The sequence below is a fragment of the Triticum aestivum genome, chromosome 2B, assembly GCF_018294505.1.
Source record: "Triticum aestivum cultivar Chinese Spring chromosome 2B, IWGSC CS RefSeq v2.1, whole genome shotgun sequence".
Lineage (NCBI taxonomy): Eukaryota > Viridiplantae > Streptophyta > Magnoliopsida > Poales > Poaceae > Triticum > Triticum aestivum.
The window spans coordinates 547224861-547244192 of NC_057798.1; the positions used below are offsets into that span (position 1 = coordinate 547224861).

Here is a 19332-nt window from a genome sequence, read left to right on the forward strand (position 1 = left end):
TGATCCGCACCAAAACATCATCTCATGTTAGTTCCGACCGTGGGGATGGCGGCTGATCGGCACACCCTTGATCCGACTGACGCCTAGCATATCGCAAGGAAAAAGCTACACGTTGTGCTGGTAAAAAAGAACTCTAGTACTTGTTTTAGAAAACAAAAAACTCTAATGTTTGTTTGGGGCAGTGAGCCGAATTGACCCAGACCCCTGTGAGAAGCTTTCGGCTGGCTGGGCCAGTGGCAGACTCGACCGGAGAATGGCCCGACAAGGGCGGTAACTCCAGTCGTGGCCCAGAGAGGCGAGTTAGATCGAAGGATCAAATCTCGCCTGACAGCACAAACATTTCTGTTCCCTTCTCCACCTCCCCGACACACGACCTGCTCCGTCGTCAGATCTCGAGCTCTCCCTCTCCCCCTCCCCAATGGAGCCCGGGCTGAGCATCGAGTCCGGGTCGGCCATCCGGGTGGCGGTGCTGCCGGTGGGCGGGCCGATCCCGCCGCAGTCCCTGCGGGACTACGCGGCGCTGGTGGCGGAGCACGCGCGCGTCGACCTCGCCTCGCTGCGCCCCTACTACTCGGAGCACCAGAAGAGCCCCTTCTCGCACCAGCCCTGGGACACGGGCTGCCTCCGCCTCAAGTTCGTGCTCGGCGGCTGCGTGCCCTCGCCCTGGGAGGACTTCCAGTCCTCGCGCAAGGTGCTCGCCGTCGTCGGCATCTGCCACCTCCCCTCCTCCCCGGACCTCGCCAGGGTCGCCGCCGACTTCCTCGACGCCGCGCGCACCTACCCCTCCGCGCTCGCCAGCCGATGCTTCGCCTTCTGCCCCACCGACGCGCAGGTACTGGCTGCCCCGATCGCATCTCCTCCCGAGCCTCTGTCCCCGGATGACGTACGCTGTTTGTATCGACACACGCAGCTCAGCAGCCCGCCCATCTGGGTGATCCAGTTCATCATTTGGTTGCTAGTCGCTCTACCGGGCGAGTATTCCTATGGCTCTTGCTCTTTGGTTACAACTAAACTGACCCGAGATCTAAGTGATAATGCAATCCACACTTATCAACTACTAATATACACCAATTCTAGCTCGAGGGATGGTAATTAGTTCGATTGTCTAATTTTATTCCACTAGCATTTCAAGGCCCAAGCCACCCAGGGTGGAAATCACCATGCTAAAAAACCCATTCCAAGACACCTGGAACTTACCCAGGTAACCGAGATGGAAGGAATGGCATTATTTACTACTCCAGAGACAGAATATATAGTGTTGGTATGCTGATAGTCAAATTTGAATTGTCGGTCTGTGTAATTAAAACTTTACTGATTGCACCAGTGTTGTGATGACCCTTCTAGTCTTGCCTTTTTTTTTTACCATTTCTTGCTCTACTTTTAACTGATATTTGCATTGTTGTCTTTTGTAGTTGCTAGAGGAAAGGAAGGATGGCATTATTATGTTCCCTCCTTCCGATCAGAAATCACTGGAACTTCATATGCTTACAATGATCCAAGATCTTGCAGCTTCATTGTTGATGGAGTTTGAGAAATGGGTCTTACGTGCAGAATCCACAGGAACTATTTTAAAGACACCTTTGGACTCACAAACCAGTCTTGGCTCAGAGGAGGTTCATACTTTAGGTGTTCCGAGTATTTTGACCAGTGTATGTTGATGATGTAAATGACTCGTTATTCTATTGCTTATATAAGCCAATATACTTCTATATTTTCTAGGTGATCAAGGCCAAAAAAAGAAGGCTGGGCCGTGCACAAAAGATAATAGGAGATTATTGCTTATTGGCTGGATCACCTGCTGATGCTAATGCACACTACACCACAGCAATAGATCTTGCAAGATTGACAGGGGATGTATTCTGGCATGCTGGGGCACTTGAAGGTAGTGTCTGCGCATTAGTGGTGAGTGTTCATGCCAACGACTTTTGGAAATTCACAGCATTCTTATAACTGTTTAGGGGCTGACTTTGTGGCATTAATCAGGTTGATAGGATGGGCCAAAGTGATCCTGTTTTGGAAGATGAAGTGAAGTATCGTTATTATACCATTATCCAGCTGTACAGAAGAGCAACTTTACAAGATAATGCTCAAAGGTATTGAATTGGCGTGTTATCTTTCTTAATTTGATAATTTCTATGTACGAACATCTTACTTTCAATTATTACATTCTACATAAAGTGAACCCCTTTTGTTTATTAGAGTAGTATTTACTAGTATTCCATCAACACTGGAAACTGGTCCAACAGTTGCATGCTATATTGAGCTCTTTACTTGGTGATTTTAGTTAACGCACTAACACTGAGCTGCATGTCTTGTTTAGAGTTTCACCTGTGAGCTTTGAGCTTGAAGCTGCATTGAAGTTGGCAAGATATTTGTGCAGGTGAGCTGTCCCATTTAGCTATGAGTTGCATAGCCAGTTTACTTTACTTGTGACTGATTTGCAGTTAATTCTTATGGAATGAGCAAACCTGATATCTCTAATTCTCTATTATGGAATGATGTATTCTGTCCTTAGGATAAAACTATTGATTAAAATGCTATGTCTTTCTTTATTAGACGTGAAGTTGCCAAGGAGGTGTCAGATTTATTAATGGGTGCTGCAGATGGCGCCAAGGCTCTGCTTGATGCCAGTGACCGGTTGATACTATATATTGAAATTGCGCGACTATTTGGCTCTCTTGGGTATAAACGCAAGGCAGCATTTTTTTCAAGACAAGTTGCACAGTTATACCTTCAGCAAGACAATGCATATGCTGCTATGAGTGCTATGCAGGTTCTAACGATGACTACAAATGCATACCATGTTCAAAGCAGGAAGACTAGCAAACCTGATCATGCTTCACTGAAGGTGAGTTTGTTACTTACTTGTAGTATGCTGAGGATTGATAAATTGTTATTTATTATGTTTACTGCATTGTGTATTTGTAGCAGGTTATTTTCAACTTCTCTAACATACCTTCCTTTTTTATTTCTTGGCTGCTGCTTTGCTCTTAGTTTAAACTCTGCCAACTTCAAAATTTTGCTGTATTCTGGTAGAAATATGTAGAGATGCAAATTTGGAACCTTCAGGGTACCCTTCAACCCTACTTAGTTCAACTAAATGAACTAAAATTTCAGAATTCACATCATTTTTGAAAATTTAGTTCATTTGGTTCAACCCTAAAGGTTCCAAGTTTGCATATCTAGAAATGTAAAATGGAAATAAACTCTGCTAAGTCAGCTGAGAGTTGATTGCAGCTTCTTTCGTTCTTTATGATGGAAGTACACTTTGCCAAGTCAGCTGAGAGTTGATTGCAGCGTCTTTAACACTTTCCTTTATTAACTTGTATTCTCTTTTATCATCTTGTTCTTTGGTTGAGGTAGGATTAACGTGGACTATGAAAATATAATTTGTAGTTAGCTTATTAGAATAAACACCGCGTTGAATAGGAAAATGTATGTGGATTATAAAACTGATGCTATTAAGTACTATTAAACAGACACACCTTTCCTTGACTATTTGGATATCCTTGTCGTAACCACATGTTAAAATAGCTGACCATGTTTACTATCCTGATATTTTGATCAGTTAATTTCTTAGTTTAGATTTATTGGCAATGCCATGTACCAAACTGTTGTATTTATGGTTTTCTTGGCAACCCCTTGTTTGTTTAAGGAACTCTGTGCCAGCAACAGCAATGCCGATTCTGGAAAAGCGCACCCTCAGTCTGTTGTGTCATTATTTGAGTCGCAATGGAGTACCCTTCAAATGGTTGTTCTAAGAGAGATATTGATGTCTTCAATCCGTGCTGCGGATCCCCTCACGTCATGGAGCGCCGCGGCTCGTCTTGTTCGATCATTTTACCCGCTCATCACCCCAGCTGGTCAGAGTGGGCTGGCAAGCTCTCTTTCAAACTCTGCTGATAGGCTTCCTTGGGGCACACGTTGTGCCGACCCATGTCTTCCTTTTATCAGGCATGTTACTTATCATTTTTCTCGTATTATCATGTTTGCGACAAGGTTTATGAGTTGACGAGTCGTTCCGAGGTTGAGACTCATAGACTAAGCGTAACTAGTCGACACTGGTCAACACTGTAGTTGCGACTCATAGATTAGTCGACACTGGCCCTGGAGTTGAGACTCATAGACTAGTCTATAGACTGACTAGTCCTTGGACTCTTAATCCATGGTTCGCGTAAAACAAGAACGAGGCTTGCTGAACTGTGATGTGATGAACTTAGTAATCTGCTGTGGAAACATTACCACATAAGTATCAAAAAGTTGGTTAAACAAATGATAGAATACACAAAATCTGGTTAGACAATTTGATTATCATAATCTACCACAATGCCAAAAAGAGCCTGAGTGATATAAGTACTACTCCATTCGTTTGTAAACTGATGCAGTTTTTGGACATGGGCATGATCTCCAATATGCAACTTTGGCTGTTACTTTTTTATTAGCATACTAGTAATAATAATAAAAATATTATATTATGAAAGTATTGTTCATGACAGCTCTAACGGGACCATTTTCACCTAGTCAACCTAATTACTTTGCTATATGTCGTCAAAGATAGAAAAGTTGGAGTACACTTCCCATAAATGTCATCTGTTTCAGAAAGAAGCTCTATATGCTAGTTGTCAAAGATAAAAAGTGGGAGCACACTTTCCAAAAATATCATCTGTTTCAGAAAGAAGCTTCTGACAAAATCTGCTTGTTTATATGTTTTCAATGACTTATTTGCATTTCCTTGTTTTTTCAGGTTACATTCTTTACCATTTCATCCTTCACAAAGAGACATAGTAAAGCGCAACCCACATAAAAAGGAGTGGTGGATTGGTGCCGGTCCTTCTGGGCCTTTTATTTATACACCTTTCACCAAGGGGGGCACATCTGGGACTAGCAAACAAGAGATAAATTGGATTGTTGGAGAACCAGTCCAAGTTATGATAGAGTTAGCAAACCCCTGCAGCTTTGACTTAGTTGTTGAGAGCATTTACCTCTCTGTTCATTCAGGAAATTTTGATGCCTTTCCGGTTACTGTTAATCTTCCACCAAACACCTCCAAATTGGTTCTGCTATCTGGAATTCCAACAAAAGTTGGACGAGTATCGATTCCTGGGTGCATTGTCCACAGTTTTGGTGTTATTACAGAACACCTATTCAAAGAGGTTGACAGTTTGCTCCTTGGAGCTGCACAAGGGCTTGTTCTTTCTGATCCTTTCAGATGCTGTGGCTCTAGCAAGTTTAAGAGTGTTAACTTCCCCACCATTTCTATTGTTCCTCCCCTTCCTTTATTAGTTGCCAACGTTGTCGGTGGAGATGGTTCTATTCTTCTATATGAAGGTGAAATTCGCGATGTTTTAATTACGCTGACAAATGCCGGAACTGTGCCAGTTGAAGAAGCAAATATTGCATTATCCGGGAAGAACCAGGATTCTGTTATTTCAATTGCCCATAGTACATGGAAGTCTGCACTTCCGATAAAACCAGGTGGAGAAGTTACATTTAAAGTGACACTAAGAGCCTGGCATCTTAGCTTGGCAGATTTGGAAGCAGATGGTAGCAGATCTCCTGCAAATCCAAGGAGAATAGCAAGAGAAGGAATCAATCCCTTTTTGAATATTCACTATGCTGGTGGGTTGCAGGATTCTAAATCTTCTATATTCTGTCATCCTTTAATATGTGTGAAATCAAAGTTACTCAAATGAACATCTTGCCACTCCAGTGCACTCATACTACTTTATATACCATCAAAACACATATAAATCGTCCTCACCAAATGACTAAGGCACGATATAAACAAGTAAATCCATGTAATTGCTAGTTTCCCTCTGTCACTTGTTATGGGCGAACAACCTTGATTTGATGTTTTCTTTGTAGTGCTTGCTTCCTTAAATTAGTAATCATGTTTACCATTGACCTACTACTTTACTACTGTGAACATATACAGATGGCATGTGGAGAAGATTTGTCTTTGTGACCTGTTGTAGATATCCTCATAACTTTGGTTTCATGGTTTGGTTTGAGATTGAATTTCTACTTTCTGTTACTCCAGGTCCTTCAGCGGCCAAAGGTAATGGTGAGGTTTCTCTCCCACCTGGAAGACGCCTTGCTGTTCCATTAAATATCTGTGTTGTACAGGGCATGCGCCTGGTAAGAGCACGCCTGTTATCCATGGAAATACCTGCCCGGTTTAGTGAAGCACACTTGCGACCTGTCAGTGGAAAAGATAATATAAGTGATGAAAGTAATATGTTGCATAATGACATTAGCTTATTGAAGATTGATCCCTATAAAGGAAGTTGGGGCCTCCGCCTTCTGGAACTAGAGCTTTTCAACCCTACGGATGTTGTTTTTGATGTCGATGTTTCTGTCCATTTGGATGGGACTATTGTTCCAGAAGATAACACTGCTGATGTGGCCTGTCACAAAACCAGAATTGACCGTGACTATTCTGCCAGGGTTCTCATACCACTTGAGCACTTCAAATTACCTGTTCTTGATGCTTCCTTCTTTGTAAAGGAAAACGGAAGCGATGAGCAACTTGGGTCCAAAGTGGCCACCATAGCAGAAAAGAATGCCAAGGCAGAGTTGAACGCTTCTATCAGCAACTTGATTTCAAAAATAAAAGTGAGGTGGAATTCTGGGAGAAATAGCTCCGGTGAGCTGAATATCAAAGATGCTATTCAGGCAGCATTACAAGCATCTATATTGGACATATTGTTGCCTGATCCCTTGACATTTAGCTTTAGACTTGCTAAGGATGCCAAGCCTGCTAATGATTCCAACCATTCTACTGTTGAGAATGTTGGTCCATCTGCCGGTGAGAATGTTCTGAGGTGTAAAGATCCTATATCAGCTCATAAAATGACCCATATGGAAGTTCAAATTCGGAACAACACGAAGGAAATTATTCAGATGAACCTCAGCATTTCATGCAAAGATGTTGCAGGAGAAAATTGCTTCGAAGAAAACAGTGCAACCGTCCTCTGGGCTGGTAATCACTTATTTGTATAATAGCCCATTTTCTTTCTTTACCATTATCTGTTTCGAGGTTTAGCTTCTGTGTTCAGGAATAGTATCGTTTTTACATTATTCAGCATCTGTTCTACTCTGACAAGTTTCTTTTTCTGTGTAGGTGTTCTTAACGACATACAGTTGGAGGTTCCACCATTGCAGGAGGTGATACATCCTTTCTCTGTCTACTTCCTAGTACCTGGAGACTACTCGCTGCAATCTTCTTCTGTTATAATTGACGCTACGGATGTTCTTCGTGCTCGGGCAAAGGCAGAGTCCCCGGATGAACCTATTCTATGCCGCGGATCCCCATTCCATATCCATGTAGTTGGTACAGAGTAGCAAACACTGTTTGGTGTAGTTTAGAGGCAGCGATTTCACCATGACATGTGCAGCTGTGAAGATCATGTACAAGAGCATTATTCCCATGTACACTTGTGATTTATTTGAGCCACTTGGAGGCTTCCTTTGTAATACACTTGTGTTTGTGTACAGTGTAAAAGCATCCGCCAAGGTTAATATGGTGCACCGGTGCACTTAACCATGCCCTTAGCTGCCCCATAGGCTCTTTGATTCAATGGATTTTCCACTTTTTTGGGAGGATTATAAATTTCTCAGAATTTTGTTACATGGGTTGTCTGATTCGTAGGATTGCAATCCATAGGGGGTTTTGTACAGGATTTACTTGCACTCATAGGAAAAGTTCCATCCACCTAAAAGCGTAGGATTCTAAAAAAGCAATAATAGGAAAAACACATGATTAGGTTGACATGTCATACTGATCCTATAGGAACTGAAAACATGAGAATCCGTAATACGGAGTAGAAGTTGTTTGGTTGCACCACATTTAGAATGCAGAAACCTTTTTTTATAAAATTAGATGGATGGCATAGTTGTCACTTGTCATAGAGACTAGTCAATGTGTATCGTGCAATGCACGTTAATTTGAAAGTATATTAAGTGCATGCGGATATTAAGTATGCGGATATTAAGTAGGATATTATTTGCGTGTTATTATGTAATTAGCATTATATTTGACATAAAATCAAATCGGCCGACGGATTGCAGCCCCACGTCCGCCACCTTCCTGCACGCCACATGTGCCACATGCCCACATGGGACCATCACCGCTTCCCAGAGGCGGAGCTATGTGTGCTCCTGGGGGTGTTGTGCCCCCCCCCCCCCCCCAGCCTAAGCAAAAAGTGTGAAGGAATTTTTTTTAGAGGGTTTAGATGAGTATAAATTTAGTATTTGGCCCCCTCAGGTCTGCCAGTTTTACCATTTGCCCCCCCCCTAGACTTTCTTCCTAGCTCCGCCAGTGCCGCTTCCCCTTCCTTCTTATCTTCTTCACACGAGTGAGCGGCTGCGTGTGGATCTCGCTGGCGCGGGAGCTTCCACTCCTCTGCAGCTATCCCTCTCCTCTCCCAACCCACCTTTTATAGCAAGCCAACAACCCGTCGACGTTCACCACTACGACCTTGTCGCGTCGGTCGCCGTGAGCTGCTGCAGGTGTCTCCCTCCTGAGCCTCTCCTCCTCTGATCTAGGTGGGGGACGGGGCACACCAATCGTCGTCTGCACTAGCTACATGCTTGTCGTCCTTCTCTCCTCCTCCTCCTCCTGCCGCCCAACACCGATGCTGCGAGCTCCATTGTTGCAAAGGAGCCGAGCTGCAAGGGAGCAGATTGATGCAATTCTCATGATTGTAAAATCGCTCATGTATCTGAAGCATGGGGAGTTGTTGCAGTGGCAAAACGACGGTGCGACGATGCATGCTTGGCGACGTTTCTACAACATGACCCCTGTTGCAAAGTCTTCAGGAACATGACCCTTGTTGCAAAGCTTTATGCAAACATGATCTCATGCTTAACCACTCGATGGCGCAAGATCGGATGGCTCGTGACCCAACCGATCTTTTAAAAATATCACCTGGCCCACGCGCAGCACTTCCCAAATTTCTATGTGATTGGACTCAATAAAAATTTCCTTTGAAATTGCAAATGAAGAAGAACGAGATAGGAAATATTTCTACAAACCACACAGGTTGTATAGGAGAAATTCCTAAGGAACATAATACTCTCACGATCTCTTTGGATAGCAAGAGTTCTAAAATATAGGAATAAGAAAACGTAAGATTTAGATGTCATTTATTGTAAAAAATCCTACAGGATTACAAAACACATGAATTTTGTAATAGGTGCCCTTTTCCCCCTGAGAAAACGCAAAGCATTGAGAAGATGGGGGGATTACGGTCCTCCTAGGAGGCTAGTGTTACAAGGGTCAGGTTCCCCTTCATTGGACATCCTAGGATGTGGGCAGAACAACCCAGAGCCCCTGTGCCCAGCATTTGGCCTCAACCTTAATCCTATCAACTAAAGCTTCTACAAATGGCCGCGCATTTTCAAAGACGCATTCGTTCCGTTGCTTCCATATCATTCATGTGATGAGCATGGCGATGGACTGCAGGCCTTTGCGCAGCGCGTGGGGCGGCTGCCCCTTCATTCTCTGCCACCAGTCCATGAGCATCGGTTCGTTGTGAGGTGGCTGCGAAGGAATGTGTGTCCAGTCTAGAATGGCGTGTCAAGTTTGCCTGGAGAATGGGCAGGCCGGGAGCAGGTGCTGGATTGTCTCCGGTGCCTTATCACACAGGAGGCACCTTGGGTGGTGTTGCAGGCCGTGGTGCGCAAGTCGTGTCGCCGTCCAGCATCGGTCCTGGTTGGCAAGCCAGTGGAAGAACCGGACATGCGGCGGTGCCCAACTCTTCCATGTCAGTTTCCATGAGGGGCACCTCGTGGACCAATGGAATGTCGCGGCATAGCAAGAGATAGAGTAAAAGTGGATTAAGTATAAACTAATGTTCCTTCTCCTCTGCAAGAAGTCATTTTGGTTAAAATGCTACGATTTTTTCATTGAGTCTAAACTAATGTTTATTTTTCACTGACATATGAACCATTGACAGATGATCTAAGATTCCTACGGAATTTCCGTCAACTAAACAGGCAAGGGCGGGCCTATTGATTCAAAGGGTTTCATAGGAACCATTGGCACATGTAGATTTGTTTTTCGTTTTTCTTGAAGCCCCGCTTAGTGAATCTACATCCTTCCTTCCCGCCATTTTCAGTTAGTGAATCTATGTTCTTCGTCTTCCCTTCTTTGATCAGCAAACACACACGAATAGAAAAATGCATGATTGCAGTGGCATATCCAATCAGATCATACACTAAAGTGTGTTTGATCGCACTACGCAAAAAAATGTTTTTTGAAAGGGGAGTAGATGTATGTAACAAGTTTCTTAGAAAAACATTCCTATCGGATTTGATTTGATGAATCAGATAACTAATGTAGTAAAAATTCTTAAGAATTCTTATCCTCCAAAAGCTCCTATAAATCCTATTCGCCCAAAAAAAACCTCCTATAAATCCTTTAAACCAATTCCTTTTTGAAGTTGCCTCAAACACGAACTCGAGAAGTCCGTAAACCGGGCAGGGAAGCGTATAGCTGGTTCAGAAATCAATTCCTCACTCTCTCGGTCTCTCCTACCTTCCCGCACGAAACCACCGCAAACCCCCCACCACAAATGCTCCTCCGGGCGGCGGCCGCCGCCGCCCACCGGCTCCGCTTCATTCCCCCGGTCCGCCGCATATCTTCCTTGAAGGTCCCGTGGCGCCGGGACGCGGCCCTGGACGCGTCCATCGACCGCGACCGGCGCTTCCACCAAGCGTCCCGCCTCGTCCGCGAGGTGCTCCTCTCCCCCGGCCGCCGCCTCCTCCTTCGCTACCTTTCCAAGCGCCGCCAGCGCATCCGCCTTCCGGTCCACGTCGCAACCTTCCTCCGCCGGTACCCCACGCTCCTCTCCGTTTCCCCTCCTCCCGACCCCGTCGCCTCCCCGTCCCCGCAGCTCGCCTCCTTCCTCGAATTCGCATCCCGCCTCCAGGCCACCCACTCCCCGCTCCTCGCCTCCAGGCTCGCCAAGCTCCTCATGATGTCCTGCACGCACGCGCTGCCGGTCGCAAAGATTGCTGCTGCCAAGCGCGTCTTCGGCCTCCCGGACGACTTCTTGGTCTCGCTGGTCCCGAGGCACCCCGATCTCTTCCGCCTCGTCGGAGACCCAGGGCCGGACGCGTCCGGCGACGCGTTCCTGGAGCTTGCCTCTTGGGACGACCGGCTCGCGAAGTCGGCGATTGAATTGAGGGCGGATAGGGAGGCCGATGTTGTTGGCATACGGCCGAGGCCGAACTTTACAGTCAAATTGCCAAAGGGGTTCTACCTCAAGAAGGAGATGAGACAGTGGGTGAGGGATTGGCTTGAGCTGCCATATGTGTCACCATATGCCGACACTTTCGGGCTTCACCCCGCATCACCAGAGGCAGAGAAGAGGTTGATTGGTGTTTTACATGAGGTGTTGTCCTTGTCAGTTGAAAGGAGGATGGCGATACCAATTATAGGGAAGTTCTGTGATGAGTTTAGGCTGTCGAATGCGTTTTCTAACGCGTTCACGAGGCACCCGGGTTTATTCTACGTTTCATTGAAGGGTGGCATTAAGACGGTGATATTGAGGGAGGCGTATGACGAAAATGGAGAGCTTGTGGATAGGGACCCTATGATTGAGTTGAAGGAGAGGTTCGTGGCAATCATGGATGAGGGCCATAAGAAGTATTTGGAGGAGTTGAGGAGGAGGAATGAGATGCTGCAGAAAGAGAGGGCAAATGCCATTCACAGGGGTGCCAAAGTTGACACAAATATTGAGGGAAGAGATATGGAGGGATCAGAGGAAGACGAAGATGAAGTATATGATTATGCACAAGTAGAATCAGAAGAAAGAGAGCCATTGTGAGTGGCGGTTGTGATGTTCATTATACTTCTATGATAATGTGACCTAAAGAACAAGTGGCAAGGAGATTGGGTGTTTTGACATATTCGAATGTGATCATTAGGCAGCCAGTAAGAAGATGGCTTAGTCAGCAGGTAATAAACAATAGTACGAGGTTAATCTTCAACCACTTTGTTTTTCAAATGATGCCAAAATGTAGGTTTATCTTCCTCTTTGGAAAGAGTTATGTGGTGACAGGGTTTTCAATGATTTACCACTTAAGTCTTCAGTCAGTAGTTTTCAGGAGATCCATTTTTGTGACAGATTAACTCACCTCTGGACTGGGAGGACACTGATGGCTTCTGTTTTGGAACCATAGGAACATTCTGATCCAAGTATATTCTTTGTAAGCCGACAACTGATAACTTTCCTTTTTGTTGCGCTATAACAAGTTTTCGTCATGCCGTGCCTTTTGGATAATTGGACATGTTTATAGTTAAAAGATCTGAGGACTGAATATGTTTGTGCTCTATAGGGCACATATGACACAGTACAATGCAAATTTTCCTTGGGATGAAAGTGCTGTCATGCTCCATTAGATGATTACTGTTTCCTCCGATCCAAATTGTAGGTATTTTAGTGTTAGCCAGAATAACCAAGGATGTAGGTAAATGCCAATGTCACCCTTCATTTGTATCTATAACTCCCTTTTTCCTCCCAAATAAATTCATGCTAGAGATATAGGTTCAACTCTTGGTGAAATTTATGAGGGATTAAATTGGAACAACATGAGCAAAAGTGGCACTGGGATTGTACAAAGACTTAAGTTTTGAATCAAGCTGGAAAGGCCAAAAGGAAGGAAGTAGATGTGTACCATATTCAGGTGTTATTTTATAGAGTAAGTATGGCACATTCAACAAAATTCTAGCCCATAGTGGAAGTTCGTGTGGTTAAACCAAATGTGACACTAAAGGGCAGTATAAAATATTGTCTTGCAAGATAGTAAATGACTTATGTTCATAGTCAGATTGATCAAACTCCAGACATGATAGTTATGTTAAATATTACCAATTGGTTTGCACACGTGACAAATTAGATGACATATATCACACATTTTAATTTCTCGAGTGCGACTATATTTTCTGCCCTCAAAGGCTCAAGTCCATAGACCTTTGTAGCTCCATCTGGATTATGCAAGTAGCCCGATGCTTGCACATTACCTGAAGACAACTTGGCAGATGTGACACTAGGGCAGTATAAAGTATTGTCTTGCAAGATAGTAAATGACTTATGTTCAGAGTCAGATTGATCAAACTCTACACATGATAGTTTGGTTAATATTTCCAATCGATTTGCACACATGACAAATTAGATGATATATCACATATTTGAATTTCTTGTGTGGGCCTGTATTTTCTGCCCTCAAAGGCTCGAGACCGCAGACCTTTGTAGCTCTATCTGGATTATTCAAGTAGCCCGATGCTTGCACATTACCTGAAGTCAACTTGGCAAATAGCTTTGCTTGAGTCAAAACATGCTTATTTCAGCTTTTGATAGACTGGCTTGGCTCCATTTTGATGTGCATCTTTTAATTGTAAACATAAGTTTTACAATTGGTCTCGTTTCATATCTTACTTCCCAGTAGATATCTCCTCCAAGTTTATGCTAGGCTTGCTGGGTGCCTCATGGGCCATCTCTGCGAGAAGCACTTTTAGCCGTTCGAGTGTTATGTTAACCATCTGGACCATACAGTTTGAGCAGGTGAGTAAGTTTTTGTTACTGTAATAACTGATAAGCACCTCTTCCATCCCGGGCACTTGGGCCCCACCATGTTCTGGCCCCGCTTTTCAGCAAGATAGGCAGCCTTCAGCCGATGGAAAACTCACTTCTCCCCTTGCTTTCATGTTTGATCTTGCCCTTCCTCTCTTCGCCGTTTGGAGCCGCAGCTGTCTCCATCGTACTGATGCAGCACCCCGCTCCCCTCTGCGGGCCGTTGTTACGGGCTTACGGCCATCCCTCGCACCCCTATCCACCTCTGCCTCCTACGTCCTCACCACCTCCTTCACCTCTCCTCGGCGGTCGTGCCATCACCGGCCTTGCTGGACCTTCTTGCCCAGCACTTCAGAGTCCAGCTCTCCAGGAGCAGTCCCAGATTCAGCACCCTCTCCTCCCCTGGCCAGGGAGGTTGGACGACGGGTGGTGGTGCCTGGGAAGGCGGAGGTGGTGAGGTGGGCCAGGCATGCTGGTGATGCTCCAAGGTGGTGTGACCGAGCTGGCGGTGCAAATGTATGGCTTGGCGGCTGTCGGGAACAAGCTGTACCTCACGGATGTTTGGCGTAGTCGGAGCATGTGCCAAGCCTCTCGCTCGATTTGTAAGCATTGCGTAGAGAAACGTCCTGTCCATCACCTGTTTGCTGAAATGCCCTCGGTGTTGGCCTCTTCGGTAGCACCCTTCAGCCCATGGATTAGCACTGTGCCACTGTGAGTTCTTTATTCATCTCTTTCTACTTTTATCAGTTTTGGGGCCTAATTTCCAGTTTTTCACAACATATTCTTTGCATTGTCGCTACTAAGGTTACATGACTTAAACCACTTCTTTCACTCTCTGTTGTGTCTAAGAGAACTAGAGAAGTGATGTAGGACTACGATATCAGGCTATGAGCATGTGGAAGAAATGGGCAAATAGGCAAATGGCTAGACACCAAACAGGAAAAAAGGAAATATAGAAGAGTTCCAATATTTTGTTTCCTGATGCACCGTGTGCCAATATTTCAGTGCACATTCGGTGCTTTTTCGGATTTGATGTGAATGGTCATGCTATGTGCACCGTTAAGTTTTTTTAATCCTGTTAAGGATAATGGGTTAACCAGCTTTTACTTTAGATGTTTGACGCGTTGACTAGGAACCTTATTTCTTTTTTCAGCAACACAAAATATCATCATTCTTCTGTATATTGGATTTTAGCTTCCAAGAGATACGTGTGCATGTATGCAGTATTCTTTTTGACATTTTCAACTACAAAATGCGCTTGATAGCAGAAGATAGGACCTAATGAAAGAGCACTCACTCAAAGTATTTTCAGAAGCATTCAAATGTCTGCAATCTGATAAGCTTTTGGTCTGTTGAGCTATATGCAACACGAGTAGCATCTTGCAGGCAGGCAATTTTTTTTACCTCTAAAATTACAAAGTGCATCTGATAGCAGAGCATGGGACCTAATGGAAGAACTGAGCACTCAAGTGGTTTGGTATTAGCATTCATATTTCTGCAACTATGGTAGGCTTTTAGTCGGTTCAGTTTTCTAATTTCATAGCTTATGTTGCCTCACTAGAATAAGATGGAAGCACTGAGCACTCATTCAAATTATTTTGATGTTACTCATATTTATGTATCACTGATAAGCATTTAGTGGGTTTAGTTTTAGTTTGCTAGAATAAGAGTTTGTTTTGCCCAACAAGATTGAAAGAGACATGGACAATCTCCACATTTTTCGTCTGACAGAACAAGATCGAAGACGGAGTAATGACTGACATGTTATTCTCCGAATTACTTCTCGCCTTCAACTTCAGAGGTTGTGCATAAGTCCATATGCCAGGAATGAGGGTTTGGGCTTCAATACCAAAATATAATTGTTTTAGGTAACTACGTCATTCACTTAGATACACCAGCTCCTTTACTTGGTTTCTTAATTGCTGATGGTCCCTGTTGCCCAACACATGAGCATGGCTTGATCTCTTTACTATCTACAGTAAATCGTTGTTTGTTTTTCGATACATAATTTACCTTAAAAGTACCTTTTGATCTATAGCATTTCATTGTCGTGCTCCATATGTTTCTCTGAATATGATTTGTTGCAATTAAGTATTAAATTGTTATGTTTGTGCAACAGACAAGATTGCTTCAACATCTTTTGCCTCAACTGAACCCCTTTGTGATATTTTCCTCAAACAGGTCCCAAAACTATTACTTCATTGGCTTTTTACTAATGTGCGATGTTTACTCCGGAAGTCCGGATTGATGAGATCCTATCAGCTATTAGAGCGATAAACATCCCATTCTCTCGCTGAGTTCTGTCTACTACTAGTCGTAAATGTACTCTGTACTCAAGGAACATTTATGTATGCCATTAAAAGGTAAGTTTGCTTGTTGCCAATTGCCATTGTCACTTATGCTCTATCTGTTGCATTAAAATCCAAGCTACATCATATTCTTACTCTAATATTTCAAGTGTACTCTTATCTGGATTTTGGCATGTTATTTTCTGGTTCTGTATATGCGTTATGTTACAAATTCTTGTGGAGGAAAAGTGTGAGCTTCGCTATTTCCAGGCATTACAGACTCTTTAATGTCTTGGGAGGGAAAACAAGGCGAACAAGGCTGGTAAAGTATGATAATGCTTTAATCGACAAGCAAACAGAGTTCTACAAGATAAGGATAAAACCCATTATTCATCAGCTGAGCTTCCTGTTACGAACTTACGATTGGTAATTGGTTATCCTCAGTACTCACTAAATTATGTTGTGGCAATATTTATCTGTGACGACATTAGAGCATCTCCAACCATAAACATCAAATTTGGCCCCATTTGTCCACGGACAACAGCTGACCAAGCCCCATTTGTCTGCAGGGCAACGGCACCCCGCACCCCCCCTCTGCAAATCCATGCAAGCCATGCATGTACTAGATCGTTTGACAATACTCCCCCCGTTTTTTTTAGTCTGCATATAAGATTTGGTCAAAGTCAAACTTTGTAAAGTTTGACCAACTTTGTAGAAAAAAATATTAACATCTAAAATACTAAAGCTATATGGTATGAAACTTTATTTCATGATGCATCTAACAATACTAATTTCATATTGTAAATCTTGATATTTTTTTCTAAAACTTAGTCAAAGTTAACAAAGTTTGACTTTGACTAAATCTTATATGCAAACTAAAAAGAAACGGAGGGAGTAAATATAGCACACAACAATTCAAACAAGCCAATGTGATCCACGACAAATAAAATTTAACAATCCATACATAGACTATAAAACGAGTAAATCAAGTGTTTTTGTTACGTGCGTGTTGCTGAACCACATCATCATCATCATCCATGAGGCTAGTGTCGGTCAACATGATACTCAACTCTTTGATGATCCTTGTCAGCCTCACCTTCTCTCTCAATCTCAATGCAGGGACTCGTAGGCCGTGTCTGCCGAGGCGTTCGTGTCCTTGGGAACCCTTCTGGGATGCCCCCATTGCGAAGCAGCCATGCGGACATCGTCGACGGCCACAGTCGAGGACGTCGCCAAAAGTAACTGTAGTTGGTTCAGTGAATCGCCCTTACCATCTAGTTTTTGATAAAAGTTACAAGGTTGGAATGTTATAGCAGCAACATTACGTTTAAAATCATTTGTTTAGAAGGTACTCAAGACTTGTATACTCGAGGTTGGGGCGGACCGGGAATTGTTAGATCATAACGTCGCACGATCTTAATAAGATGCGTGCGTGTTGGCGTAGGTCGTATCTGTTCTTGTTTTCAAAGTGAATGAGAAAAATTATATCTCATCTAGATGAGTTCTAGGTACTCTTTATAATCATAGTAACTTAGCTGAAAAAAGACATGCTTTTTCAAAAATCTGTGGAAACAATTTTGTTCACCGGGCTACAGCGGGCAAAAGCTGCAACCAGCAAGAACGCTTTGTACAGTTCCTTATTCTTCCCGGTGTAAAAAACTCCGCGCCACCAATCAACCGCCGCAGCTCTTCTACCTACAACCACAATGCAAGCTGCAAACACACCAAAACGACCAAGAAAAAATGCCCGCCACCCCGGCCAGAATTTGAATCTGCGGCTGATGGTGTCACGTTAGCCGTCGCCGTCGCCGTGGCGCCGCCGCTACTCATCCAGCTCAAGTGCTGCGTCGTGGTGCCGCTCCCCACGCTGCCGCAGTCCGCGACGCCGGCCAGCGCCATGGCGCCCTCCAGCCCTTGCTGCTTGGCGTCGTAGCAGAGCCCCTCGTTGCCGCCGACGCGCAGCTTCTTGCCCAGCCTCCACATCATCTGCTTGCCGAACGGGATCGGCCCCACCAGCCGGTTGCCGTCCACGCGGAGCTCGCTCGCCTTCTCCAGCCGCCGGAAGCTCGCCGGTATCACGCCGGTGAAGCCGTTGCTGTCCAGGCGCAGCACGCGGAGCTGGCTCAGGCCCCCGATGGACTCCGGCAGCGACCCTTCCAGCCCCATGCCCGAGAGGACCAGCGTGGTCAGCGCCTTGAGCCCCGTGAAGAAGTCACCGGGGATCGCCGAGGGCTGCATCGGGTTGTCGCCGAGGATGAGCGACCGCAGCGTCGACAGCCTGCCGATCGCCGCCGGGATCGGGCCGGACAGCGCGTTGTGGCTGAGGTCGAGCAGTATGAGGTCAGGCAGATCGCCGAGAGCGTCCGGGATCGTGCCGGCGAGGCGGTTCTGGCTGAGGTCGATCTTCAGGAGAGACCGGCATTGCCCGAGGCTCGCCGGGACGCGGCCCTGCAGCGCGTTGTGGCTGAGGTCCAGGATGCTGAGCTGCTGGAACCTCAAGTTTGGCACCTGGCCGGCGAGCCGGTTGTAGCTGAGGTCGAGCAGCTGGAGGCGGTCTAACGACTGGACGGTGGCCGGGATGGCGGAGGAGAGATGGTTGCCGTGGAGGTCAAGCACGCGCAGCCTGGAGAGGTTCCCGATCTCGGCCGGTATGGGGCCGACGTGGCCGTTCTGGCGCAGCACGAGGGAGCGGAAGGCGGGGCCGAGGCGGCCGAGGAAGGGCGGGACGGGCTGCGGGTTGGCGGTGAAGCAGCGGTAGAAGAAGAGGGAGCGGAGGTGCGGGAGCGCGAGCACGGCGGGGGAGAGCGTGGCGCGCGCGGGGTCGCAGGCCGGGAAGGCGGTGTCGTCGGAGAGCGCGCCGAAGGAGAGGGAGACGACGTGGTAGACGTCGGCGCGGTCGGGCACGCACTCGATGCCGTGCCACCGGCCGCGGCACACGTCCGCGATGCCCGACGCCCAGCCGTTGCCCGTCGCCGCCATCACCTCCAGCACGGCGCGCTGCTCCGCCGGGTCGGTGCGCGCCCGGTCCGAGAACCCCGGCTGCGGCGCGTCCACCAGCGCCCCCGCGTCCGGCACCACCACCGTGAACTCGCCCCGGCACGGCCGCCCGACGGTAGCCACCATGGCAACGACCAAGACCAGCGCGGAGAGCAGCGCCGAAGCCATCTTTTGCACGTTCGCTCTCTCCATGCCACGATCGTTGGGCAATGGAGGGAAAGAGGTGGCAGGCTGCGCAGGTTTTATATAGTGTCAGAGGGGCACAGGCGCACGGCTGAGGGGAAGGATTAAATGCTGGGTGATGATTAAATGTTGGTCACGGGATGGGGGAGAAACGGAGTGAATGAAGTGAGGATTCGCTTGCATTCAATTGGTTTCACGGGAAATCGGTCGGAACGAGACAAACACACTGCGCCATTCATCAGTGGCGTGGGGCAGCTACCGATCGATCCATCCAGCGTGTGCTG

General features: G+C 45.9%; 3 protein-coding genes across 5 annotated transcripts; 2 read left to right on the plus strand and 1 right to left on the minus strand.

Moving 5' to 3' along the window:
* The first annotated feature begins 321 nt into the window (after positions 1-321).
* Positions 322-7546, plus strand: LOC123045945 (trafficking protein particle complex II-specific subunit 120 homolog). Of its 2 annotated transcripts, none has more exons than XM_044469193.1 (10): positions 322-832; positions 1413-1649; positions 1720-1902; positions 1984-2093; positions 2321-2380; positions 2557-2848; positions 3656-3954; positions 4745-5619; positions 6041-6982; positions 7124-7546. In XM_044469193.1, the coding sequence occupies exons 1-10, from the start codon at positions 419-421 to the stop codon at positions 7342-7344; spliced, it is 3633 nt and encodes a 1210-aa protein (XP_044325128.1). In that variant the 5' UTR covers positions 322-418; the 3' UTR covers positions 7345-7546. The 2 variants fall into 2 exon arrangements, with proteins under 2 accessions (XP_044325128.1, XP_044325129.1); XM_044469194.1 differs by having other exon boundaries at positions 323-832; positions 1413-1613.
* Positions 7547-10514: 2968 nt separating this feature from the next.
* Positions 10515-17360, plus strand: LOC123045947 (protein WHAT'S THIS FACTOR 1, chloroplastic). 2 transcript variants are annotated; one of them, XM_044469197.1, is made up of 4 exons: positions 10515-11965; positions 12135-12216; positions 15312-15448; positions 15762-17360. In XM_044469197.1, exon 1 carries the CDS (start codon positions 10578-10580, stop codon positions 11832-11834), a length of 1257 nt encoding a protein of 418 aa, XP_044325132.1. In that variant the 5' UTR covers positions 10515-10577; the 3' UTR covers positions 11835-11965; positions 12135-12216; positions 15312-15448; positions 15762-17360. The 2 variants fall into 2 exon arrangements, with proteins under 2 accessions (XP_044325132.1, XP_044325131.1); XM_044469196.1 differs by having other exon boundaries at positions 12135-15448.
* Positions 17354-19064, minus strand: LOC123045946 (protein TOO MANY MOUTHS). The gene has a single exon (XM_044469195.1). The coding sequence runs from the start codon at positions 19055-19057 to the stop codon at positions 17564-17566; it is 1494 nt and encodes a 497-aa protein (XP_044325130.1). The 5' UTR covers positions 19058-19064; the 3' UTR covers positions 17354-17563.
* Positions 19065-19332: the final 268 nt, after the last annotated feature.

Coding starts and splice junctions, on each gene's coding strand:
- LOC123045945 (XM_044469193.1), top strand. CDS start 419: ATGGAGCCCGGGCTGAGCATCGAGTCCGGGTCGGCCATCCGGGTGGCG. Junction 2,381..2,556: donor TTGGCAAGATATTTGTGCAG/GTGAGCTGTCCC, acceptor TTTCTTTATTAG/ACGTGAAGTTGCCAAGGAGG. Junction 2,849..3,655: donor CTGATCATGCTTCACTGAAG/GTGAGTTTGTTA, acceptor TGTTTGTTTAAG/GAACTCTGTGCCAGCAACAG.
- LOC123045947 (XM_044469196.1), top strand. CDS start 10,578: ATGCTCCTCCGGGCGGCGGCCGCCGCCGCCCACCGGCTCCGCTTCATT.
- LOC123045946 (XM_044469195.1), bottom strand. CDS start 19,057: ATGGAGAGAGCGAACGTGCAAAAGATGGCTTCGGCGCTGCTCTCCGCG.